A 20452-nucleotide genomic window follows, 5' to 3' on the forward strand; every position below is an offset into this window, starting at 1 on the left:
TATATGGAATCGGTTGCTAGCGAGCATTACTGAGTTTATATAAGAGTCTGGTCAGAAACAACTTCCACATCCTATGTGATACCCAGACTTCGTTTGGAGGTTTGGACTTGGAGATCTGAGGTCATGAAGAGCAGATCGTGGGTACGCCCTGCTCTCCCAGGTTTGTTTGCTCCTCCCTTTGGCAATCTACTGCCTGTGTTTAAAAAAAAAATTACTCTCTTACCAAGTTAGACAGTGAATGTGGCTTGCAGGTGGCCCACCAGCCAAGAAGTCCAGCAGGCTACATCTTTTCTCTTCTCTACGAAACGCGTAACAACTTTCCCAAGCTGACCCAGCCTGGGAAGCCTGTGCTTTCCCAGGAATTAGCTGAAATACTCAAATTTTGGAATTCCAAGTTTTGTTAGCATATTATAAATGCTGACATGATTGCATGGCAATTCCCTTACTATTTTTTTTTTCCTTAACTGTGTTGTTTAAATACGAGGAGGATGTTTGGATGGGTCATTGCATGAGCAACCATTTACGTAAATTACTGCTGAAAAATTTATATTCAAGAGAGTGTCATTTTTATCGGGTATCAGAGTTTGGAAAATTAATGCCACCTTGCTGTTCTAGTAACTTGTCACTATGGCACTTTATCTAATCTATCCTCAAGAATCAAAATTAAGTGCAAATGCAAGCTATGAATAGAATGGCTGCTATTTTATTAGCAAATTTAAGTTATAAATGCAAAATATGAAAGTTTAGACAGCAACAATGACTTTAATTTTCAAAGTAGTAGTCAGGTTTCCATTATTTTAATAATGAAATAAAACTGTTCAAATCAATGTTGTTTATACAGTCCAACAATAGTGATTAAGTTGTACAAATTTGTTTCCTAGTATGTAACTAGTATATATAATTAGCATCTGTTTGTCTGTCTTCTCTCATAAATATCAGAAGCTCCCATAACATCAAAATTTAACACAGAACCCTGAATTCTTTCTCTCCTGCGTGTACAGGATTTGATAAGCATACATCAATGATGTGCCTCTCTAAAGTGTCTGTATATTAATGCACACAGCATGGGGAATAAACATGAAAAGTTAGAGATCTGTGTGCAGTTGCAGGGCTATGATCTTGTTGGGATCACAGAGACACGGTAGGATGGCTCCCACGACTAGAGTGTCACAGTGAAGGGATACAGGCTCTTTAGGAAGGAGAAGCTAGGACAACAAGGAGGGGGAAGTCACTCTTCATGTGAAAGAGCAGTTGGAGTGCATGGAGCTCTGCCTGGGGTGGATGAGGAACCAAATGAAGGTTTACAGATGAGGATTAGAGGACAGGTAAAGGCGATGTTATAGTGGGTGTCTGCTATAGGCCACCTGACCAGGAAGAACAAGTGGATGAGGTAGACAGATAGGAGCAGTCTCACATTCGCAAGCCCTGGTCCTCATGGGGGACTTCAACCACCCAGATATTTGGTGGAGGGACAACACAGCAGGGCATAAGCAATCCATAAGATTCCTGAAGTGCACTGATAACCTTTTCCTCCAAGTCATAAAGGAGCCAAGGCGGACCAATGAAGCACTGCTTTGCTGGCCCGCTCATACCAATGAGGGGCTTGTTGGGAATGTGAAGCTCAAAAGCAGCCTTGGCTGAAGTGAGCATGAGGTGGTGGAGCTCAGGATCCTGAGGGGAGTCACAGAATCACAGAACGGTAGGGGTTGAAAGGGACCTGCGGAGATCATCTAGTCCAACCCCTCTGCTAAAGCAGGATCACCTAGAGCAGGTTGCACAAGATCGCATCCAGGTGGGCTTTTAATATCTCCAGAGAAGGAGACTGCACAACTTCTCTGGGCAGCCTGTGCCAGTGTTCTGTCACCCTCAAAGTGAAGAAGTTTTTCCTCATATTGAGATGGAACTGCCTGTGCTCCAGTCTGTGCCCGTTGCCCCTTGTCCTGTCACTGGGCACCATTGAAAAGAGTCTGGCCCCATCCTCTTGACACCCACCCTTTAGATATTTTTAAGCATTGATCAGATCCCCTCTCAGTCGTCTTTTCTCCAGGCTAAACAGCTCTCTCAGCCTTTCCTCGTACGAGAGATGCTCCAGTCCCCTAATCATCCTCGCAGCCCTTTGCTGGACTCTCTCCAGTAGTTCCCTGTCTTTCTTGAACTGGGGAGCCCAGAACTGGACACAGTACTCTAGATGTGGCCTAGCCAGGGCAGAGTAGAGCGGGAGGATAACCTCCCTCGACCTGCTGGCCACACTCTTCTTAATGCACCCCAGGATACCATTGGCCGCCTTGGCCACAAGGGCACATTGCTGGCTCATGTCGTCCACCAGGACTCCCAGGTCCTTCTCCGCAGAGCTGCTTCCCAGCAGGTCAACCCCTAACCTGTACTGGTGCTTGGGGTTATTCCTCCCTAGGTGCAGGACCCTACACTTGCCCTTGTTGAATTTCACTTGATTCCGTTCTGCCCAACTCTCTACCTGTCCAGATCTTGCTGAATGGCAGCACAGCCTTCTGGTGTATCGAAGGGAGGGAGTGTAAAAAGCAAGTTCACAACCCTGGACTTCAGGAGAGTGAACTTTGGCCTCTTCAAAGATCTGTTTGGAAGAGTCTATGGGATAAGTCCCTGGAGGGATGAGGAGCCCTAGAAAGCTGGTTAATATTCAATGATCACCTCCTCTGAGCTCATAAGCAGTTCATCCCAGTGAATAGGAAGTCAAGCAAAAATGCCAGGAAGCCTGTGTAGATGAAGAAGGAGCTCCTCGTCAAACTCAAACACAAAAAGGAAGCATACAAAGGGTGGAAGCAAGGATGAATAACCTGGGAGGAATACAAAACATTGTTCAAGCATATAGAGATGAAGTTAGGAAAGCTGAAGCCCAGCTGGAACTGGATCTAGCCTGGGATGTCAAAGACAACAAGAATGGCTTCTATAAATACATAGGTGACAAAAGGAAGACTAGGGAAAATGTGGGCCCATTGCTAAATGAGATGGGTGACCTGGTGACACTGAACATGGAAAAGGCTGAGTTACTGAATGCATTCTTTGCCTCAGTCTTTACTAGCAAGACCGAGCTTCAGGAATCCCAGGTCCCAGAGAACAGGGGAAAAGGCTGGAGCAAGCAAGTTGTACCCTTGGTGGAAGAGGATCAAGTCAGGGGATACTTAAGCAAACTGGACAAAATGGGCCCTGATGGGATGCACCATGAGTGCTGAAGGAGCTGGCAGATGTCATTGCAAGGCCACTCTTCGTAATCTTGACTAGGACAGGTGCCTGAGGGCTGGAGGAAAGCAAATGTGACTTCCATCTTCAGGAAGAGCAAGAAGGAGGATACATGGAACTACAAGCTGGTCAGCCTTACCCTAATCCCTGGGAAGATGATGGCACAGCTAATCCTAGAAACCATTTCCAGGCACTTGAGTGACAAGAAAATCATCAGGAGTCATCAGTATGGTGTTACCAAGGGGAAGTCATGCTTGACCAACTTAAATAAACTTCTATGATAAAGTGATTGACCTGGTAGATGAGGGGAGAGCAATCTGGATGTCACCAAGGCCATTGACACGGTCTTCCATAAGATCCTTACAGACAAGCTGTTGATGTCTGGGCTGGATAAGCAGGCAGCGAGGCGGACTGAAAGCTGGCAGGCTGAAAAGGCACAACGGCGTGGGGGCAGGGAATGGCCGCCCGCCGGAGCAGCACCCCCCTGCGGCCGCCTCAGCACCGCTGACTGCCGGCCCCGCGCGCCCTCCTCCCGCAGAGGTGCTTTTCGCGCCTTCCTCCCTCTGCTGTCCGCCCCAATGGCCGCCACTTTCCTCCTCCTCCGGAAGCGGCGTGTGGGTTTTCCTGCTTTGAGCAGGAACTCTATGCAACCTAACTGAAGGCGGAAGAAGGGAAGCAGGAAGTTATTGAAGGAAAGAGCCCCGTAACGCTGTCGCGGGGGGCGGGGGCCGCGCCATGGCGTTATCACGGTAGCGCCGGCACCTGCCATGGGGGAAGAGGAGGGGGAGCGAGGCGAAGCAGGTGGCAACTACAAATCCCGGCAAGCAGTGCCGCGCTCCCGCCCCACGTCTCCCCTCCCCGCCATCCCCGGGTTGAAGAGGAAGCGGAGACGCGCGGGGTCGGGGCGTTGGCGTGTCCTCGGGTGCTGGCGGCGGGGTGAGCGGGGCCGGGGCATTATGAGGGGCGCGGGGCCGTCGCTTAGCAACCCAACCCCCGCAGGGCGGCTGGGCGAGGAGCGGGGTCCTGGCGAGGCCGCCGCTTCCTCAACCCGCCGCCCAGCCTGAGCTGTGGCGGCGGGGAGGCCCGGTGGCGGTGTGCTGCGGGGCTGGGGTGTCCGTGCGGCTAAAGAAACGTGAGTCAGCAAAGCCTCCCCCCCGGGTCCGTGCTGCCCGTGCCGCCCTCGGGCGGGCCGCGGTTCCTCGCCGTTCACACGGAGATTTTCCGCTTGGTAGAGCGGCGCTTGTTTTGAAGCAAGAAGCTCAGCCGCCTGGCTCTGCCGTGGTCCTAAAGCGGCCACAGGCATCAGAAATAGCTGTGGCTGCTAATTGTGCCTGAACTCGCCCCGCGTCTGTTACCAAACCGTCCTCTGTTCTAGCGGTAGTAGTGCGCCGTTAGGCTAGAGCTCCGGTCTGTCTCTTGCTAAGGTTTTTCACGGTTAAGTGCACTATTAACGCTGGCGGTATGCTACAGCTATGGTGGGGTACAGGCATTGGGATGCCTTGTAGATTAGGCCACGTTTTGTGTATTTGGAAAAACATAGTAAAGTGATTCGAGTCAAAATTGTTACTGCTTATTCTGGTATTACTGATAATTGTTGGTGAATGATGTAGAGAGGTTGGTTGAGTGCAAATAGGCTGTAAGGCCAAAGTAGGCATAAAATGGAAAATGCCATGTAGCTAAAGAAAACGGAGAAAATAAAATGATGATGCATGTTTTGTTTTTTTTTTTTTTTTAAGATAATGGAGTCTCATAGCTCTACCAACATTCATGAGAGTACATCATCAACTTCTGAGAGTGAAGATGAGATTGAGTTCGTTGGAGTAAGTAGATCTTGTAGTGGGAACATCTGCTTCTTGTAGTAAATATGGTCTTGGTAGCCTGATAAAATAGGAGGGAGCCTTTGCGTACTGCGTTGATGATCTTGATTATATTTCAATGGAAAGCATTACTTCTGGATTTAAATATAATTTAATTTGTAAATCTTTGTGGCAGATAACAGGCTTATCTGCCCTTTCTTTGGAAGGGTATAAGATGATGTCAGTTGCTCCTATAGAGAGAATATAGACTTGAGTATCCTAGCAGGTGAGTGGGGGGTTACAGTGATCAGTGAGGTATATGAGAAGTCATTGTAGATAACTTTTCTGGTAATTGTATTGCATCGTGTTTTGCTTCATAAATAGTCCCACTGAAGTTAATGGAATAAAGCACTGCTTGCTCTGCAAAATGTCAAAACCACTATACTTTGTTTAGAAGACAAGCAAGGAAATAATGGGTTAGAGGCCTTAAACGGTCTTCTCAAATTGTGAAGCACTGAATAATAGCTACAGTACAACACCTAGTCTAATGCAGACATGTGGCTTATGTGAATGTAACTTTAAGACACATCTGTTGAATATCCAAGAGAAGCAGAATGTTTTTCATGCTGCCTGTGTTTTGGCCTCAGTCTGTCATCAGTGAAGTGGTGTTAGGTGGCAGGGATACGTGCAAGAACAGAAAGATGATCTTCCCTAAGGAGCGTGTCATGTAAATAAGTGGTTAATTGATGCCAGAACTAATAATGGATGATTTCCTATGGATTTGTCTTATTTTTAATGCTGAACAGTAACTAGGGGTTTTTTTTGTATGGTGTTTGATTAAAGCTTATGTTCAATGTACAGACTTCTTCTGCAGGGGTATTTAGGTGCTCAAGTATGAAGGACATGTATATTTTTGTGAAAATTTTAAGTAGTTGATTATCTCTGAGACTTCTTGTCCTTTGAGTTGATATGGTCAAAATTGACTAACAAGTTCAAAGTTCATTATATACACACATAAGCATCCATGCGTAGCATGACTGTATGAGCTTCATTTTCCTGAAACACTGGGCAAACAATGAGGAAGCTACTATAGCTTTGGTTGAATGGCTGCTGGAGCACCAAGAGCAGCAATTGGAAGAGGAGAGACTTACTGAAATCAACACTTCTGATACCTTTTTTCTTTTTTTTTTTTCCTGGTTTCACCTGTGGATAATATGGAGCCTTATAGTCCCAGTGATGATTGCTTCTGAGAGAGGCTGCTATATATAGGAAGATGACTCCGCTTAGGCTTGCTTGTGCAAGATTGGTATCTTGGGTTGAGGAGCTTACTGTTGTCACTGATGAATACAAGGGGAAAGGTGTGTGATGCTGGCCATTGCCTAATGTCAGCAATGTGTCCTTGGACTTCCCATTTGTTCCTCTGAGTGAGAGTGAACTTGGACTTTGCAAAAGGGTTTCTGAACTATTTGGCTAGCTTTAGGTCATCATTTCCATATAATAATGTGTATTGTTAGAAGTGTATAGGCTTCATAAATATTGTCTATGAATGCTACCTGATCATCCAGGTACTATTTTCTGCATGTCCTGAGGACTCAGTGCACCAGGTGGTACCATATAAATTGAATTAGAGAAGCCACTTGGATTTCTCAACCTGTGCTCATTTTGATAGAAAAAGTTGTAGGCCATGTGATCTCTGTGTTTTTCTTTTTTTTTTCTTGAAAACAAGTTGGGTGGTTTTTTGGTGTGTTTTGTTTTGAGGTTGGTTTTTTTGTGTGTGGTATTTTTATTTCAATTGCTCGTCTTAGGGTGTTTGAATTCTTCTGTAGGACTATGGCAAAAAGTCCTCATTTGAAGGAGCAAAAGGGATCTCTGCTGCTGCCAGAGTTTTTGAGCTTTTACAGTCAGATTCACCCTCATTCAGGAAACTTAAAACTGTTCTTTGATAATTTCCTACCTTTTAATTCTGCATTACAATATATTTTGTCCACTTAAAATCATTAAATTCTAAATTTTGCATACCAGCAGAAAAATATAATCTACAACATTATTCCTAATGGCTTAATTTCTTAGGATAGGATAGTCTGGCTCCCATTCTGTTTCCTTGGGAAGTACAAGGCAAGAGTGAAGAGATTCACAGTATTAATGGAGTCTATAGCACTTAAGTAGACAGATTATTCAAGTTGCCACAGTCTATGCTGAAAGCATTGGACTCTTCCTGAAGTGGAGTTTTTTGTTTTGTTTTTGTTTGGGGTTTTTTAATGGTATCCATCCACTCATGCTTTGTTGCTGACTAATTTCTTTAAAGATGAGGCTCATCATTATGATGCTTTTTTAAAAAAATATAAATTCTGCCTGATAAAGCTGTTGGCTTTCCAATGCAGTAGCTTTTCTTACCTTTGTTGCTGTATGTGGGACTTCAAGATAATACGTAGTTTTAGAAAGTATTTAAATACTTCCTGACTCCTCTGTTACGTTACAATGGCGAACACTGTTAAGGAGGATATTTGTGTTTATTTTCTGTAAACATTTGTTAAGTACATGTAAAGATAATGTATCCAAAATAAAATTCAACTGGAAAATTGAAGATCTATGTATTTAAAAATTACTTTCATTTTCTGGTGTAATATTACATTTATGCCAAGTCTTTTTCACTGTTGGTGATTTTTATTTCAAAAGTATGAATTCAAAGAAAAACTTACTTCCATAGGCCCTGGCTAATTCAATAATGAGCTGTAAATTTAATTCAACTTGAAATCCAAGAAAACCAAACATACTCCATATACTTTGTAACTTTTCCTTTTTACAATGTTTTGGCTGCACTTCATAGGAAAAGACAGAGGCCCTTTCTGCCCTGGAGGAGTTCGAACAGCCACTTAGTTTTTTTTCAAACAGATGTTTAAAAATTTGGGTTTTATTTCAATCCTGAAGAGGACTTCTGGACTATTATGGGAACTGATGATACTAGAAAAATTGGTTTATTAAAAACAATTGCAGTTCTTTGAGTTCCTGCAGAGGTCTTAAGGAAAATCAAAAACTTTACCTGTTCCTTGTAATTATTGTTTTCCAATAAAAATAGAGATCTGAAGAACATTTGGCCCTGGGATGTACCAAAATCAAGTGATTTGCTGAAACATGATAGTTACCATTTCAATATTTTGGTTCTTTCCCCCTGAGGTGTTAAATATTGGATATATAGACTCAAATATTTGTCTCTCTGGCTTTCCGTTGCATCACAGCAGGAACAGAAGAAAATTGTACAGGTGTTACAAAGCATCTCTGAAGCAGGACTTCTGGTTTTGCTCCCCAGCTAGCCACGGACTTGGATTTTTGTATTTGCTAGGTTACAGAAATCCAAACTTTCTAAGTGCATCTTGGTTCACAACGTAGGTCAGTTATTCAGCAGGCTTAAAGTTGGAAATCTTCTGGGACAAAGATTTAGACTGCAAATAATACAATTTATGTCAGATTTTTAAATTTATTTTAATTTAGATTTGTTTCGTGATAATTAGTTTGTTTACATGTGTATACACAATTATGCTCACATAATTATTTTGTCAAAGATATGTTAAGTCTGTGGTGTCAACGTATATTGAAAGCCAGTTTCATGCTTTCTGTATGCCAGTGTGTATACAAAGCACAATTAAACTTTTGCATACTTGTAAGTAAATGATGTTTTTTCTGAATGCATGTAAAGCTGAGCAAGCAAACAAAAACCTTACATGATGTATCAGTGAACTAGGTGTCTGTTAGCTAGGCATGATAACTCAAAGACTGACTGAAATGAGGGAGGGGAAGAAAGTGAGACCACAGTTTAGGACTTTTTGAGAAAACTTCTGGAGACAGTAAAAATGAGCTTCACAGAACTCCTTGAGAAGAAACTGTCCTTGGAGATGAATATGAGTCTCCATCTTTACCAGCCACCAATTAAATGGCCTTGATTATATTAACTGTTAGAATTGGTATTTTGCATAGCATAGTGAAATTAGTTTTGTTGATTTAATGCTAATGCTTTCAACCAAAGCTATGAATAACAGCAGATACACTACAGCTGCCTGAAGACTCAAAAGATACTTTTCTATCAATTAAAACCTAAAAATTCTTCTAGTAACCAAAATAGCTGCGATTTAGCCATTGGTTGATTGCTCAGTGGTGTGGCAGCTGTTTGGTGAGAAGTGGCTTTCAAAGATTGTTTAGAGACGTAATTGAAAAGTGGAGTGTTGGTTTTTTTGTTTGGGTTTTTTGAATGTGAAGGATCTGCTTACAAGATGTGAAGACTGAGCATAACTTAATACTAAGCATTGATGGCTTTCTGAGTGCCAAGTATGCTAGTATAGTCAGCTGGAGAGGCCACAACTTTCAGCTGTTTGTTGAGTGCTTATCCATGTTGTTTCTTCTGTAATCTCAGGCTCTTGTGTGCCAAGATACTTTTTAGCTGGTGGTGGTGGTCTTGGGGGGGCATACTAAGACTTGGATGAAGCTAACTGATCCTCGGTTTCTTAACTCTCCTACAGTGATGAAATCCTAAGGGTTGGCACTATCTCTGTATTATGTTACTACTTAGTTTAACCAGTTGGAAAAAAATGAAGTAATTAAACTTCTCTTAACTTTCAATTTGGGGCTCACCCTGTGCAGAGGTGAGCCAACAGAGCGAAAGCTCAGTTCCTGCTGTTGAGAACTTTCCCACCATGTGGTACTGGAGTATTCATTGGGAATGTTTACTAGCAATACCTGCTCTCTCTTGCTGGAAAAAAGGATGTGTTTCACCTGGGACTGCTTCTCCAGTCCAGATTAAAATTATAGGAAGTCCATCTGAAGCTATGGCTTGCATGAAATTCTCAGAAGGCCTCTATGAGTGTTTAAAGGGTAGGGGAGTCCTAGACTCAGTTTCCCTCTGTGAGGAAAATTTCTATCCTGGGCCACTGAATAAAGAAGCTTTGAACTTATACTTTCATTTTGGTATCAACACCTTTTGGCAGACAGAAACACTGCTGTCAGGATGAGCCCAGGCTGAAGTCACTGTCTCTTTAGAAATAGTATTTGGAGACTTCTCTATGTAATGGCACTCAGATGGGGTGGATCTAAACCAGTGTCGTGACACTTAATGATGACTTTCAACTAAGGTTTCTCAGATATTGGTGTAAGCAGTTGCTGAGTGGATATACTTGGGATAGGTTTATACAGTTTTACCCAATTCTTATGCTCTCCCAAAATAATCTTTTGTAGCACAGATGAGTTCTTGATCAGACACAGGATTGTAGTTCTTACACTCTTCAGTATTTGGTTTTAGTCTTCATCTAAGTTGGTTAAACTACCAACCAGTGAAACACAAACTAGCCTAAATAAATGCTACATGTGGGACTCACATTATTATTCAGGAGTGTATATCGGCAGATGATGTGGTGGTTTGTTTTGGAGTTTTTCTTCCTCCTCATTTTATTTTTGTGGAAAATAAGGGTGTATATCTTTGAGTAGTCATTTGAAAGAATTACCATATTGCATTTGTGTTCAAATTGGAATGCAATCCAAAAAGTACTACACAAAAATCGTGTAGTAAGAGGCACAGAATTCAGAAGGAAAAAACATTTCACGTGTGCAAACAAGTGTAATATTACTTGTGTTAAATGGAATTTACTGTTCTGGTCACTAGAACTTCCTATGCTTGAAAGCAAGTTACTCTGCTTTTCAGCTGTCAATTTCCTAACTTTTAGTTAGTTGTTGAACCCAGGGAGTAAGTAAACAGAAACCAGGAAAAGAAGCTACAGCTGTTAGGATCAGAGTTGAACAGTTCAGAACACCTTATTGAACTGATTGGACAGTCAGGTGGTCTGAGTGTGACTTTGAACTGGTACTTGCTACCACTTGTTGTTTAATAAAGATTTGATTTCTTGTTAAGTTTAGAGAGGTCAGTTTCTACAAAGGCAAATGTGATTATTTATTTAAGATTTCATTTAGAAAAACCATGTTCTCTTTATTTAATGATAAAAGTTAAGCACTCTTTTGGGGTAATTTGAGGCCTGCAGCTTGATTCATATAAGTTTGTCATCTGTCCAAGATCTCATCCCTCTTCCTTCCCAGTGAGACAATGAGGACTGTTTATGCCTGGCTAGCTGAACAGCTTTACAGCCTTGAAAGGTGGAAGAATGTAAAGAATGAGATTCAGTAAGAGCAGAGAGAATTGCATGCTGCTGTTCTCTCTGCTGCTTCTCATGAGGCAATAAATCTTCCTAGCCTGCCCTTGCTGGTTGATTGTTAAGATCTTGAGGACACTGCCAAATATATGGCAGAGATGGTAGATAAAGTACTGCGCCTCTTCAAGAAGTCAGTCTGATGACTATTTTAAGTCCTCCTTCTGTTGGAAAACTTAACTTTCTAACAAATAAAGAATACCTTTGGAGTATGTAACAGCTCTGTGTTATCTGCCAGCAATATTGCTAATGGCTAATGCTGCAGTTTAGTTAAAAACTATCATATGATGTAGATGACATTGCATGTACAGACTTTTTAAAAAAAAAAAAACAACCACCACCTCACTACAAAAAACTTAAACTATCTTTGGTTTTGGTTTATTACTTTGAGGTTAGATAATTGTCCTGGTTCTGGCAAGGACAGAGTTAATTTCACAAGGAGCCAGGACAGGTGAGCCAAGCTGGCCGGGGGCTATTCCATACCATGTGACATCATGCTCACCATAACAGGGGGCTGGTCGGGCCGGGGCGGGTTCGGTGTGGCTCTGGGACAGGCTGAGTGTCCAGTCGGTCGTGGGATTGGTAAATTGTTCTTTGTTATCACCCATTGTGAATATCTGTTATCAGTACTGTTGTTGATTGTTTCCCTCTCCCTTGCTGTCCCAGTAAACTGCCCTTACCCCAACCCTCGAGGCTTTGCCGTTGTTTTTCCATTCTCCTCCCCAGCCCGCCGGGGGAGGGGTGAGTGAGTGGTGTGTGGCACCCAGCTACCGGCTGGGGCTAAACCACGTCAATAATAACTTTCCGAATTTGGATGGGAAACTGTTTATGGCACATGGAGATTTTAGTTAACTTTGCTTCTGACCATGGATGTGAGTTAGGGTCACTAGGAATATTTTTGTTTGGTGTATGTAGACTTTGTCACCCTGTTTCCTACTCATGCTGATTATTTAATTGGCATGTGCTAATGTTGTAGCGTGATAGGGGTTTTTTTAACCTGACATCAGGTTATGTGGACATAGTGCTTCTTTTTTTGCCTTTAAAAACTGAAGTCATGTTGCAGTGAGTGTGGATGGAGCACCAGACATTTTTTTGCACATCTTCTTTAAAAAACTTATGACCTGTGTGTTTAGTTTGGGTCTGCTGATGTTAATTTTTCTTCTGTTTGCTTTTTCATGTATGCGCCATCATTCTGCTATCTACCAGAAGCTTGTAGTAGAAATGTTAAAATTGGTATGAACAGAGAGTGAATGGCTTAAACCATTAAGATGATTGCAGAAGACAAAGAACAGGGTTAGAGCCTTAAGACCTCCTAAGGAGGAGACAAAAACAATCAATAACCTTTAGTGACTCACAGAGGAGGTGCAGTGTGGAGAGAGGCAAAAGATGGGAAATATGCAACAGGAGCACATGGCTGCCAAGGGAGGTAGAATAGAAAAGACCTAAGTACTTGTTGATAGCCAGGGTCCTTTGTCTTCCATATGGCTGCATTGAGTCCTAACCAGGCTTCCTGGATGCCCATCTTAGCAACTGAATGCTTGGCAGACAATTCGAACATGTGTCTTTGTGCTTTTGAGTATGTGGTGTGAATAGGTGAAACGTGTTTTCTTTTAAAATGAGCTCCCCCCTCATTGTGATTCCAATATAGAGAAGACACTTGTAACCTGCTTATGGAATATCTGCTCAGAAAGGAGTAGTCTTCAGGGCTTAAATGTGTATGAAACTGGTTCCCACTTTCTTAATGTTTGAAATGCCTAACGAGTTTAATTTCTTTTGGAATTGAAATTTGTGTCTTTTAAAATGAATGAACAAAACTGAAACAAACTAAACCTGGAAAAAAAAAATGAAAAACCATTTAGGATTGGTTAGTGACATCTAAGACTGTTACTCTCTTGATAACAGCCTGCTGCCCTATTACCATTGAATTAATGGTGCAAGTTAAATATCTTTAAAAATGTAGATCTAAGTTGATTGAGAAGGTGAAGAATATTAGGTTATTAAGCAAGCCAAGACTGTTCATTTGATTTTTTTTCTAGTTGATATTTACGTGTTAAGTTGTTATTGTCATTATTTGTGAATACTTATTTATTTGCATGTTTTAACAATTTTATGGATTAGTCTAAGTTGAAAAGTTGCCCTGCAGAAATTTCATTGCTAGACCTTCTCGAAAACTTGGTGAAATTCCCCTTCAGGTATTGCTAATGCTGACAATGTGCTGTACTGCATGCAACACTTCACCTCTGAGAGAACCAGTGTAATACTTTTGTGTGTATTTTTAACACTTTTTTTCAGGAAGGACCTTTAAGACCTGTGCTTGAATGCATTGATCTTGTCAGTAGTGAGGATGAAGAACCTAACAGCAGTTCTTACACTCATGTGAGTATGTTGTAATGTATCTCGGGCCTTCTTGGTTGAATAAAATAATTAGTCTCCTGTATTTTTTCCCCATCAGTTACTCTTCATGAAAAAGTCGTTAGTGGTCTTTTTATCAAGTAATAAATAAACAAGTCATCATTCAAGTCTTTTGGTTTTTTACCTGCTGTTGAGTGAAAGGCAAGAATGCCAACACTTCTTTTTGTCCAGAGCCATTGTTTGCCTTCTTGAAACGGACTTAAAACTTCTGAGTCATATGCTGTGATTCGACTGGTCCTGTGTGGAGCCACGAGTTGGACTCGATGATCCTTATGGGTCCCTTCCAGCTCAGGACATTCTATGATTCTGTTTGGCTTTCAGTGCTTTTAGCAAATGTGGCAAAGAAAAGAGAAGAAAAATGTCACTTTACAAGTGACCTCAGAAGTCAATGTGTCCAATCTCTAGCCTGCAGATGTATCTGGTCTACTGCCAGGCCTCTTCCTTCTAAAATGACTTGTTAGGAGCAGTTTATAGGTTGGAGGACCTTATTCTGATAATAGCTTGGTCTTAACTCAGCCTCATTCTTCATAATCCCTCCTAAGAATGTATGAGTCAGAAGCAGGCTGGTCAGTTCATGTGTTTTCCAAATGTATTGTGCCTACTCTGCAGGGCTTTTGAGAGGGATAGTGACTGAGAATGACTCTAGTAGAGCTGGTTTTGGCAGTAGTGGTCATCTCTTCACTTCCATTTTCCAGTGTTGCAGCAGAGGATGTGTGTAATAAAGCTGGTTCTTAAGGAAAGGTGGGTCTTCTGTACACATACAGGCTGATTCCCCAGTGATGATTGCTAGAGCTGATCATGTAGCAGGTGCAAACTACAGTGTATGGCCTATTCCTTATGCTAGAAAAAGCTAATGATCTGCCTTTCTGTAGATACTGGCCAATCTTGTCTTAGTGCAAGAATATCACTTCTCAGTTTTTCAGATGGGCTGCTTGTTGGCCTTGAAATCTTTAGGAATTTTGTTTACCTACTTAGAAGAATTTACTTAATTTTTAATTTGTTGGAGACTTCTAGGACATGCAGCACAATCATTTATGCCCCTTCTTGTGCTTTGGTGAGGCAAGTGTTGACGTTGAATTGCCTTGAATGTGTAGGTGAATGGGGGCTGGTTTGTTTGTTTGGTTTTTTTAACAGAAGTTACAGATCCTTGTAAATAGAGAAAACTAGCAAGGTGGATCATGGAACTTTAGGATCAGAGTATCTGTACTGAATTATATCCTGATGGTTGGCCATCGCTTTTTACCATGTCAGTGCCTGTTAATTAACAATTACCAAATAAAAGTTTAACTTTTCCATTGTAGAGAACTACTAAGCGTAAAGATCACATCGACTATCAGAAAGAACGAGTTGCGTCAACTTTGGATCGTCTGGCACGCCATGTTGAAGTAGAGAAACAGCAAAAAGAAGAGAAAAACAAAGCCTTTAAGGTATTGGACGTAGTTTCTTTCAGTAGAATTGCATAATACAGGCCTTGTAGTCACAAGTGTGTTTGTTTTCACTACTAAGTAAATAAAAAGATTCATGAGCCAGACCTGGAACCAGCAACTAGAGACTTTTGCTTCTGGGGCATTGTTTGAAACTTTGTCTCTTCAGTGGCTTTTAACTGAGTAAATTGCGAGTCCTACTGCAGTTCTGAAGGAAAAAAAAAAAAAACCAACCCAACAAACTAACTTTGTGCAAGCCAATGGCAAAAACTTGTTCTCTTGTTTGCATATACAGCAGAGGGACCTTAAGTCAATTATTCTGGTTAAATAATTTAAAAATAACTGTTATCACAAACAACCATGCACCAAACCTGATTATTTACCTGCTTTATTCTAAGATTTTTGGGAAGCCATTTGGCACGGCTATAAATCTTTATATCAGGTAATATTCTATAATGGGATAAAATTTTCTATATGTAAGGCATAATTTTAAATTTGAATCCTATTGTGCAGCCATTTGAAAGGCATGGATTTTTAATTTTTGTTACAAACTGAGAGGTGCAGTCAGTAGGCTTAAGGGTAGGTCTGCTATCACTGTGACCTGGACAGCGTGAAAGAATGGGCTTACAAGAACCTCATGAAATTCAACGAATTTGGGACAAATGCAAATCCAATATTTGTGGAATATGCTGACTTTCCAGCCTGATTTTCTGAATGCTGTTAATGGCTGTTAAAGTCATGTAATTATGCTATAGTTTCAGCTTGTTCTAGTGTACCATAGACTATGCAACTGTAATAAACAGAGTAAAAGGCTGTTAGGTATAGTCCAAGGTGGCCTTGACGTCTAGAGGCCTACATCCCTCTCCTGTCTCCTCCACTTAGAATTTGGCAATCTGTTAATGTCTCTATATACAGTTGAAAAACTGTGAAGTGGAGTCTGAGAATGAAGGTTAAAAAAATCCTTTTGTTAACGATGAATATTTTCCTGCTGGACAGCTCTTCACTCCTCATCAGGTAATGCAATCTGCAGAATTAAAATTACTCTTCAAAGTGAAACTACCTTTTCTTTTTTTTTTTTTTTCTTCAGCAGTGGACAGATAGACTCTTTGGTTTCAGTAACCATTTTGTGTTGTGTTTTTTTTCTTAAATTCCATACTTCTTATAATCTTATAATTTTAAATTCTTCTTTGTTCTGTACGTGCTTCAGAAACTTAAGTAGGTATGGTAAAAATAAATTAATTGACCTAAGCTGTAGCTTTTATTTAGGGCACAAAAATAACTATTTTTTAATTTTTTTTTTATTGCTGTTACATTCTGTCTTTATTGTGTTGTATTGAAGTCAGTCAGGTTGTAAGGGTTTTTTTTTTTTCCCCCCTTACATTTTTGTGTTGTTTGTGGGGTTTTTTTTTCCTTAGGTTTTGAGACACCCATATGCAAGTTTTGGTATACATACTTAATCTTGATTTTTTTTTTTTTTAAAAACCAAAAACAAACGAAAAAAAAACCCAACCCACACTTGATTGCCACCTTACCTGATATGTTTTCCCCTTCAGGAGAAAGTTGATTCCCAATATGCTCATGGGTTGCAAGAACTAGAATTTATTCGGGAACGCAGCGACACAGAAGCTGCAAGATTATGTGTGGACCAGTGGTTAAAAATGCCAGGTAAGAGGGAAACTAAGTTTCAGTCATATGTTTTTGAAGTCCTGCATTGCAGAATAGAACATCTGATAATTGTATTGAGCAATACTGACATTGAGCTTGCACGTGCCTCTTTTATGCATAACCAAGTCTTACAGTATTAACTTTGCTAGAGTGTGGCATTCGAAAGTTCTTATACACTCATTTCCATCAAAGCTATTTGTCTAATGTTTTGCTGCTTAGAAAATGTAATATGCAAAGTCTAAGAACCACTAAGGCAATGTTAACTACTTATATAAGCAATGTTGCTAGAGGGAAAAGTATTACTGTTGCTCAGGAAACTGTCTACATAAGCAAGGATAATCTCAGGATGTTCAATCAGTTTAAAGTAGTGCCTGGAGGACCTGGAGAAAGGGTGTCAAAATGAATGAAAAGTAATCCTACTAGGGATTGAAGAGACAGATTCTTCAAGTGAAAGAGCAGACTTACCGTAGTAGGATTGCAATACAGTGCATTGTTAGTTTGCTTTTAAGAATCAATATAACTTCATTTTTAAGTGCTTTAGGACTTGTATGTTATTTTGTTTGTTTTCTTAAGCCTCTATAATTCAGATTCTGGTTAAGTGCTTTGTTTTATAACAGGTCTTAAACCAGACACCGTTAACAGTGGAAAAAGGAGTATTTGTAAGAGGGCAGGTCAGACGCAAGTCAACAGCAGTCCCATATCTTGTCCTGTGATGCATTGCAACAGGGAGTTTGATAATAGACCTCTTCTCTTAGGTCACCTTCAAAGGTAAGGACATAGTGTAAGAGCTCAGTGCAAGAAATAATAATGAAAGCATATGCTTTAACTTAGGACATCAGTGTCAAGTCTACTTTAAACTGCCTATAGTGACAAAATTCCATTTGGTGAGCAGATTAATGTGTTATAGATTTTACATAGATGATGTGGTGAACTTCCTGGTTGGTTGTTTTTTTTTTTCATTCAGAATTGATTTCTTCCTCTTGTTAAGCATTTTTTTTAATATCTGGGTTTTTTGAGAAACAAGGTTGCTGTTCATCAGTTCTGTTAATTTTTTTTCGTCCAAACTTGGAAAAGAGCAAAAGGCTAAGGTATACAACTTGATGGTAAGATTAAAAAGATGCCCCCTAATGAAGGGAAAGAGGAGCAAAGAGTAGCTATAGGCCAGGCATCTGTTCATAGCTGATCATTGCTAGTCAGCACTCGCTGTGTCTGGGGTCAGTTCCAGCATATACTGCCTTTTAACTCGTGAATGTGTCATGGGGCAGATGGTAAGGAGAAAAGCGAAGGGGAGTGTTGTGGGTTAACCCTGAAAGGCAGCTCAGCCCCACACAGCTGCTCGCTCCTCCCCCCCTGCACCCCCTGCCCTGGTGGGATGAGGAAGGGTAAAAGTGAGAAAACTCTGGGCTGAGGTAAAACAGTTTAATGAGTAAAGTAAAAGCTGCACACACAAGCAAAGCAAAATAAGGAATTCCCATTGATGGGCGGGGCTTTATCATGCGTAATGGTTACTTGAGAAGACAAACACCATCACCCTGAACATCCACCCCATTCCTCCTCCTCCACCCAGCTTTTATTGCTAAACATGATGTCATATGGTATGAGAGATCCCTTTGGTCAGCTGAGGTCAGCTGTCCTGGCTATGTCCCTTCCCAGCCTCTTGCCTACTCACTGGCAGGGCAGTCTGAAAAACAGAGGAGGGCTTGACACTGTGCAAGCACTGCTCAGAAATAGCTGCAACAGTCCTGTGCGATCAACACTGTTGTTCATAAATCCAAAACACAGCACCATACAAGCTGCTATGAAGAAAATTAACTCCATCCCAGGAAGGATGCAGGGAGGTAAAAATAAATTTAAAAAAATCCCTCCGTAGGAAATAGAAGCTTTACTAGTTCTCTTGCTCCTAAACCCATTACGATTTCTCTGCAAAGTGTTCACTACAACAGGTAAGCTGCAGGGAGAATCACCTCTGTACACGATACTTCATCTTATACGGTTAATGATAGAGGAAGTGAGGAATTTTAGTTTAGGTTGATTCGATAGGTTTTCATCCAACACTTCAAAAGACATAATTTTTTCCCATTAAAAAACATTTTGACTATTTAGAGGGGACTAGTTTGTTAACTATTTCTTCCTCTCCAGGTTTGATCATTCTCCTTGTGACCCAACAGTCACATTACATGGACCCCCAAATAATGCTGTTGCCTGTGTGATATGCTGCAAAAGATTTTCAACCTCTCAGCAGTACAGTGATCATCTTTTGTCTAAGGCAAGATCATAAGGATAAGTAACTCACCTGACTGAACATAGGAGAGGGTTTTCAAGACTTATAATTATGCACTGATTTTTTTTCTTTCAACCTTCTTTCTCTCCCATCCCTTCTTTTAGTCTTCAAGATATTTTTTCTTATTCTGCTGTGTATCAAACACCTAGTGTATCCTGATGGTACTCCTATTAGATGTGACCATTAGGTTGTACTTTCAAGAGGATTGTCCTCTTGTCCCTCTATTCATGCTGTGAAAAGGTATTCCCTTTTTTTGCATCTCCAAAAATATGAAAGATAAAGGCAAGTAGTTAGGGTGAAATAAATGATGGTAAAGAGAAGCAGCAGAAAGGAGATGGGGGAAGAAGAGACAACAGAATGAGAAAAGAAACTTGGGTGATTCAGATGCAAATGTTTCTTCTCTGTTTCCAGTCTGACAGATGTTTGCTGCTACTCACTAGTTAACTTACAGAAGGGAAAAGGATAATCTAGCATTTGAGTTTTGATTTGAACATAAGCTAGTTCTGATTTGAATATAAGCTAATAGTATTTGCTTTTTTGGTGTTGTTCCTCCCTACTTCCACTCTTGTGCTTTTTTTTTTTTTGATAAGACTCTCTTTTCCTTTTGTTCATAACTTACCACTGTAAAACCTCAGTTCAATGACAGATGCTCAGGTGTTGTCTTTAGGGTGTGTGGTTTTATTTAAGCAGTCTGGTGTTGAATTGGATAATGGATAGCAGTTTTCAAGTTTAATGTTTTAATAACAAATACTGTTGTGTAGCCACCTAGTCTCCAGAAGCTGTGTTAAATTCAGGGGAAGTTTTAGATACTCCGAAAATCGGACTGCTTTTAGCTAGTAGTAGTAACTCCTGATGCATAGTCATCCCTGACAAGCTTGAAAGAATGCATCATAGTTTGCCCCTGCTATTTTTCCATTCCTTCCAAGCTGTGTGTCTGTGGTGTGCCTTAGGGCTGTTAGCAGGAGTTACAGACAGGTTTGGTGAAAGGGAGTGGCTCTTGCAGCAGGCAAGAAGATGGGATTATTTTGGTGTGGAAGGATGGGGAGATATTCCTAAACAAAGCTGTGCAAGAAAGCATAAGAATGTCATGAAGATTCCTTGAGTGACAATAAGAAAGGAGTAAACAAAAACGTCAGAAGCAAAATTAAAAGATTTTTGCACTGAAGGCAGAGATCTGAAGTTGATGTAGAAGGCAAAGGAGGTGGAAGAAGTTGACTTTTATAAAAGTCACTGGCCTGTCAGGCTACTCTGAGGAGCAGCATTTTGAGAAGTTGGAGGTTAGCAAGATTGGGAAAGAACCAACATGAGGAAAACCAGCTGCTTTAGTGACAGAAGGAGCTTTTTCTAAGAGCCTGGATAAAGGGATAGCTAAGAACTGATGGAGCCCATAGTTCCTGAGGAAGGTGGTTGCTCCCAGTGGTGCAAGAAGGGAATAGAAAAGTTGCCAGTAGTTTAACCGCAGCCAGCACCTAA

The 20452-nt window shown here is 41.0% G+C and overlaps 1 protein-coding gene across 1 annotated transcript in view; it reads left to right on the forward strand.

Moving 5' to 3' along the window:
* The first annotated feature begins 3886 nt into the window (after positions 1-3886).
* ZNF451 (zinc finger protein 451) overlaps positions 3887-20452 on the forward strand; it is a 42580-nt gene continuing 26014 nt past the window's right edge. The window contains exons 1-7 of the mRNA XM_054822954.1: positions 3887-4152; positions 4953-5036; positions 13490-13573; positions 14911-15036; positions 16587-16698; positions 17316-17466; positions 18838-18964. Coding sequence (XP_054678929.1) covers positions 4956-5036; positions 13490-13573; positions 14911-15036; positions 16587-16698; positions 17316-17466; positions 18838-18964 — 681 coding nt within the window. The 5' untranslated portion in view covers positions 3887-4152; positions 4953-4955. The remainder of the gene's footprint in view (positions 4153-4952; positions 5037-13489; positions 13574-14910; positions 15037-16586; positions 16699-17315; positions 17467-18837; positions 18965-20452) is intronic.

This window comes from Grus americana, chromosome 3 (assembly GCF_028858705.1).
Source record: "Grus americana isolate bGruAme1 chromosome 3, bGruAme1.mat, whole genome shotgun sequence".
Classification (NCBI taxonomy): Eukaryota; Metazoa; Chordata; class Aves; order Gruiformes; family Gruidae; genus Grus; species Grus americana.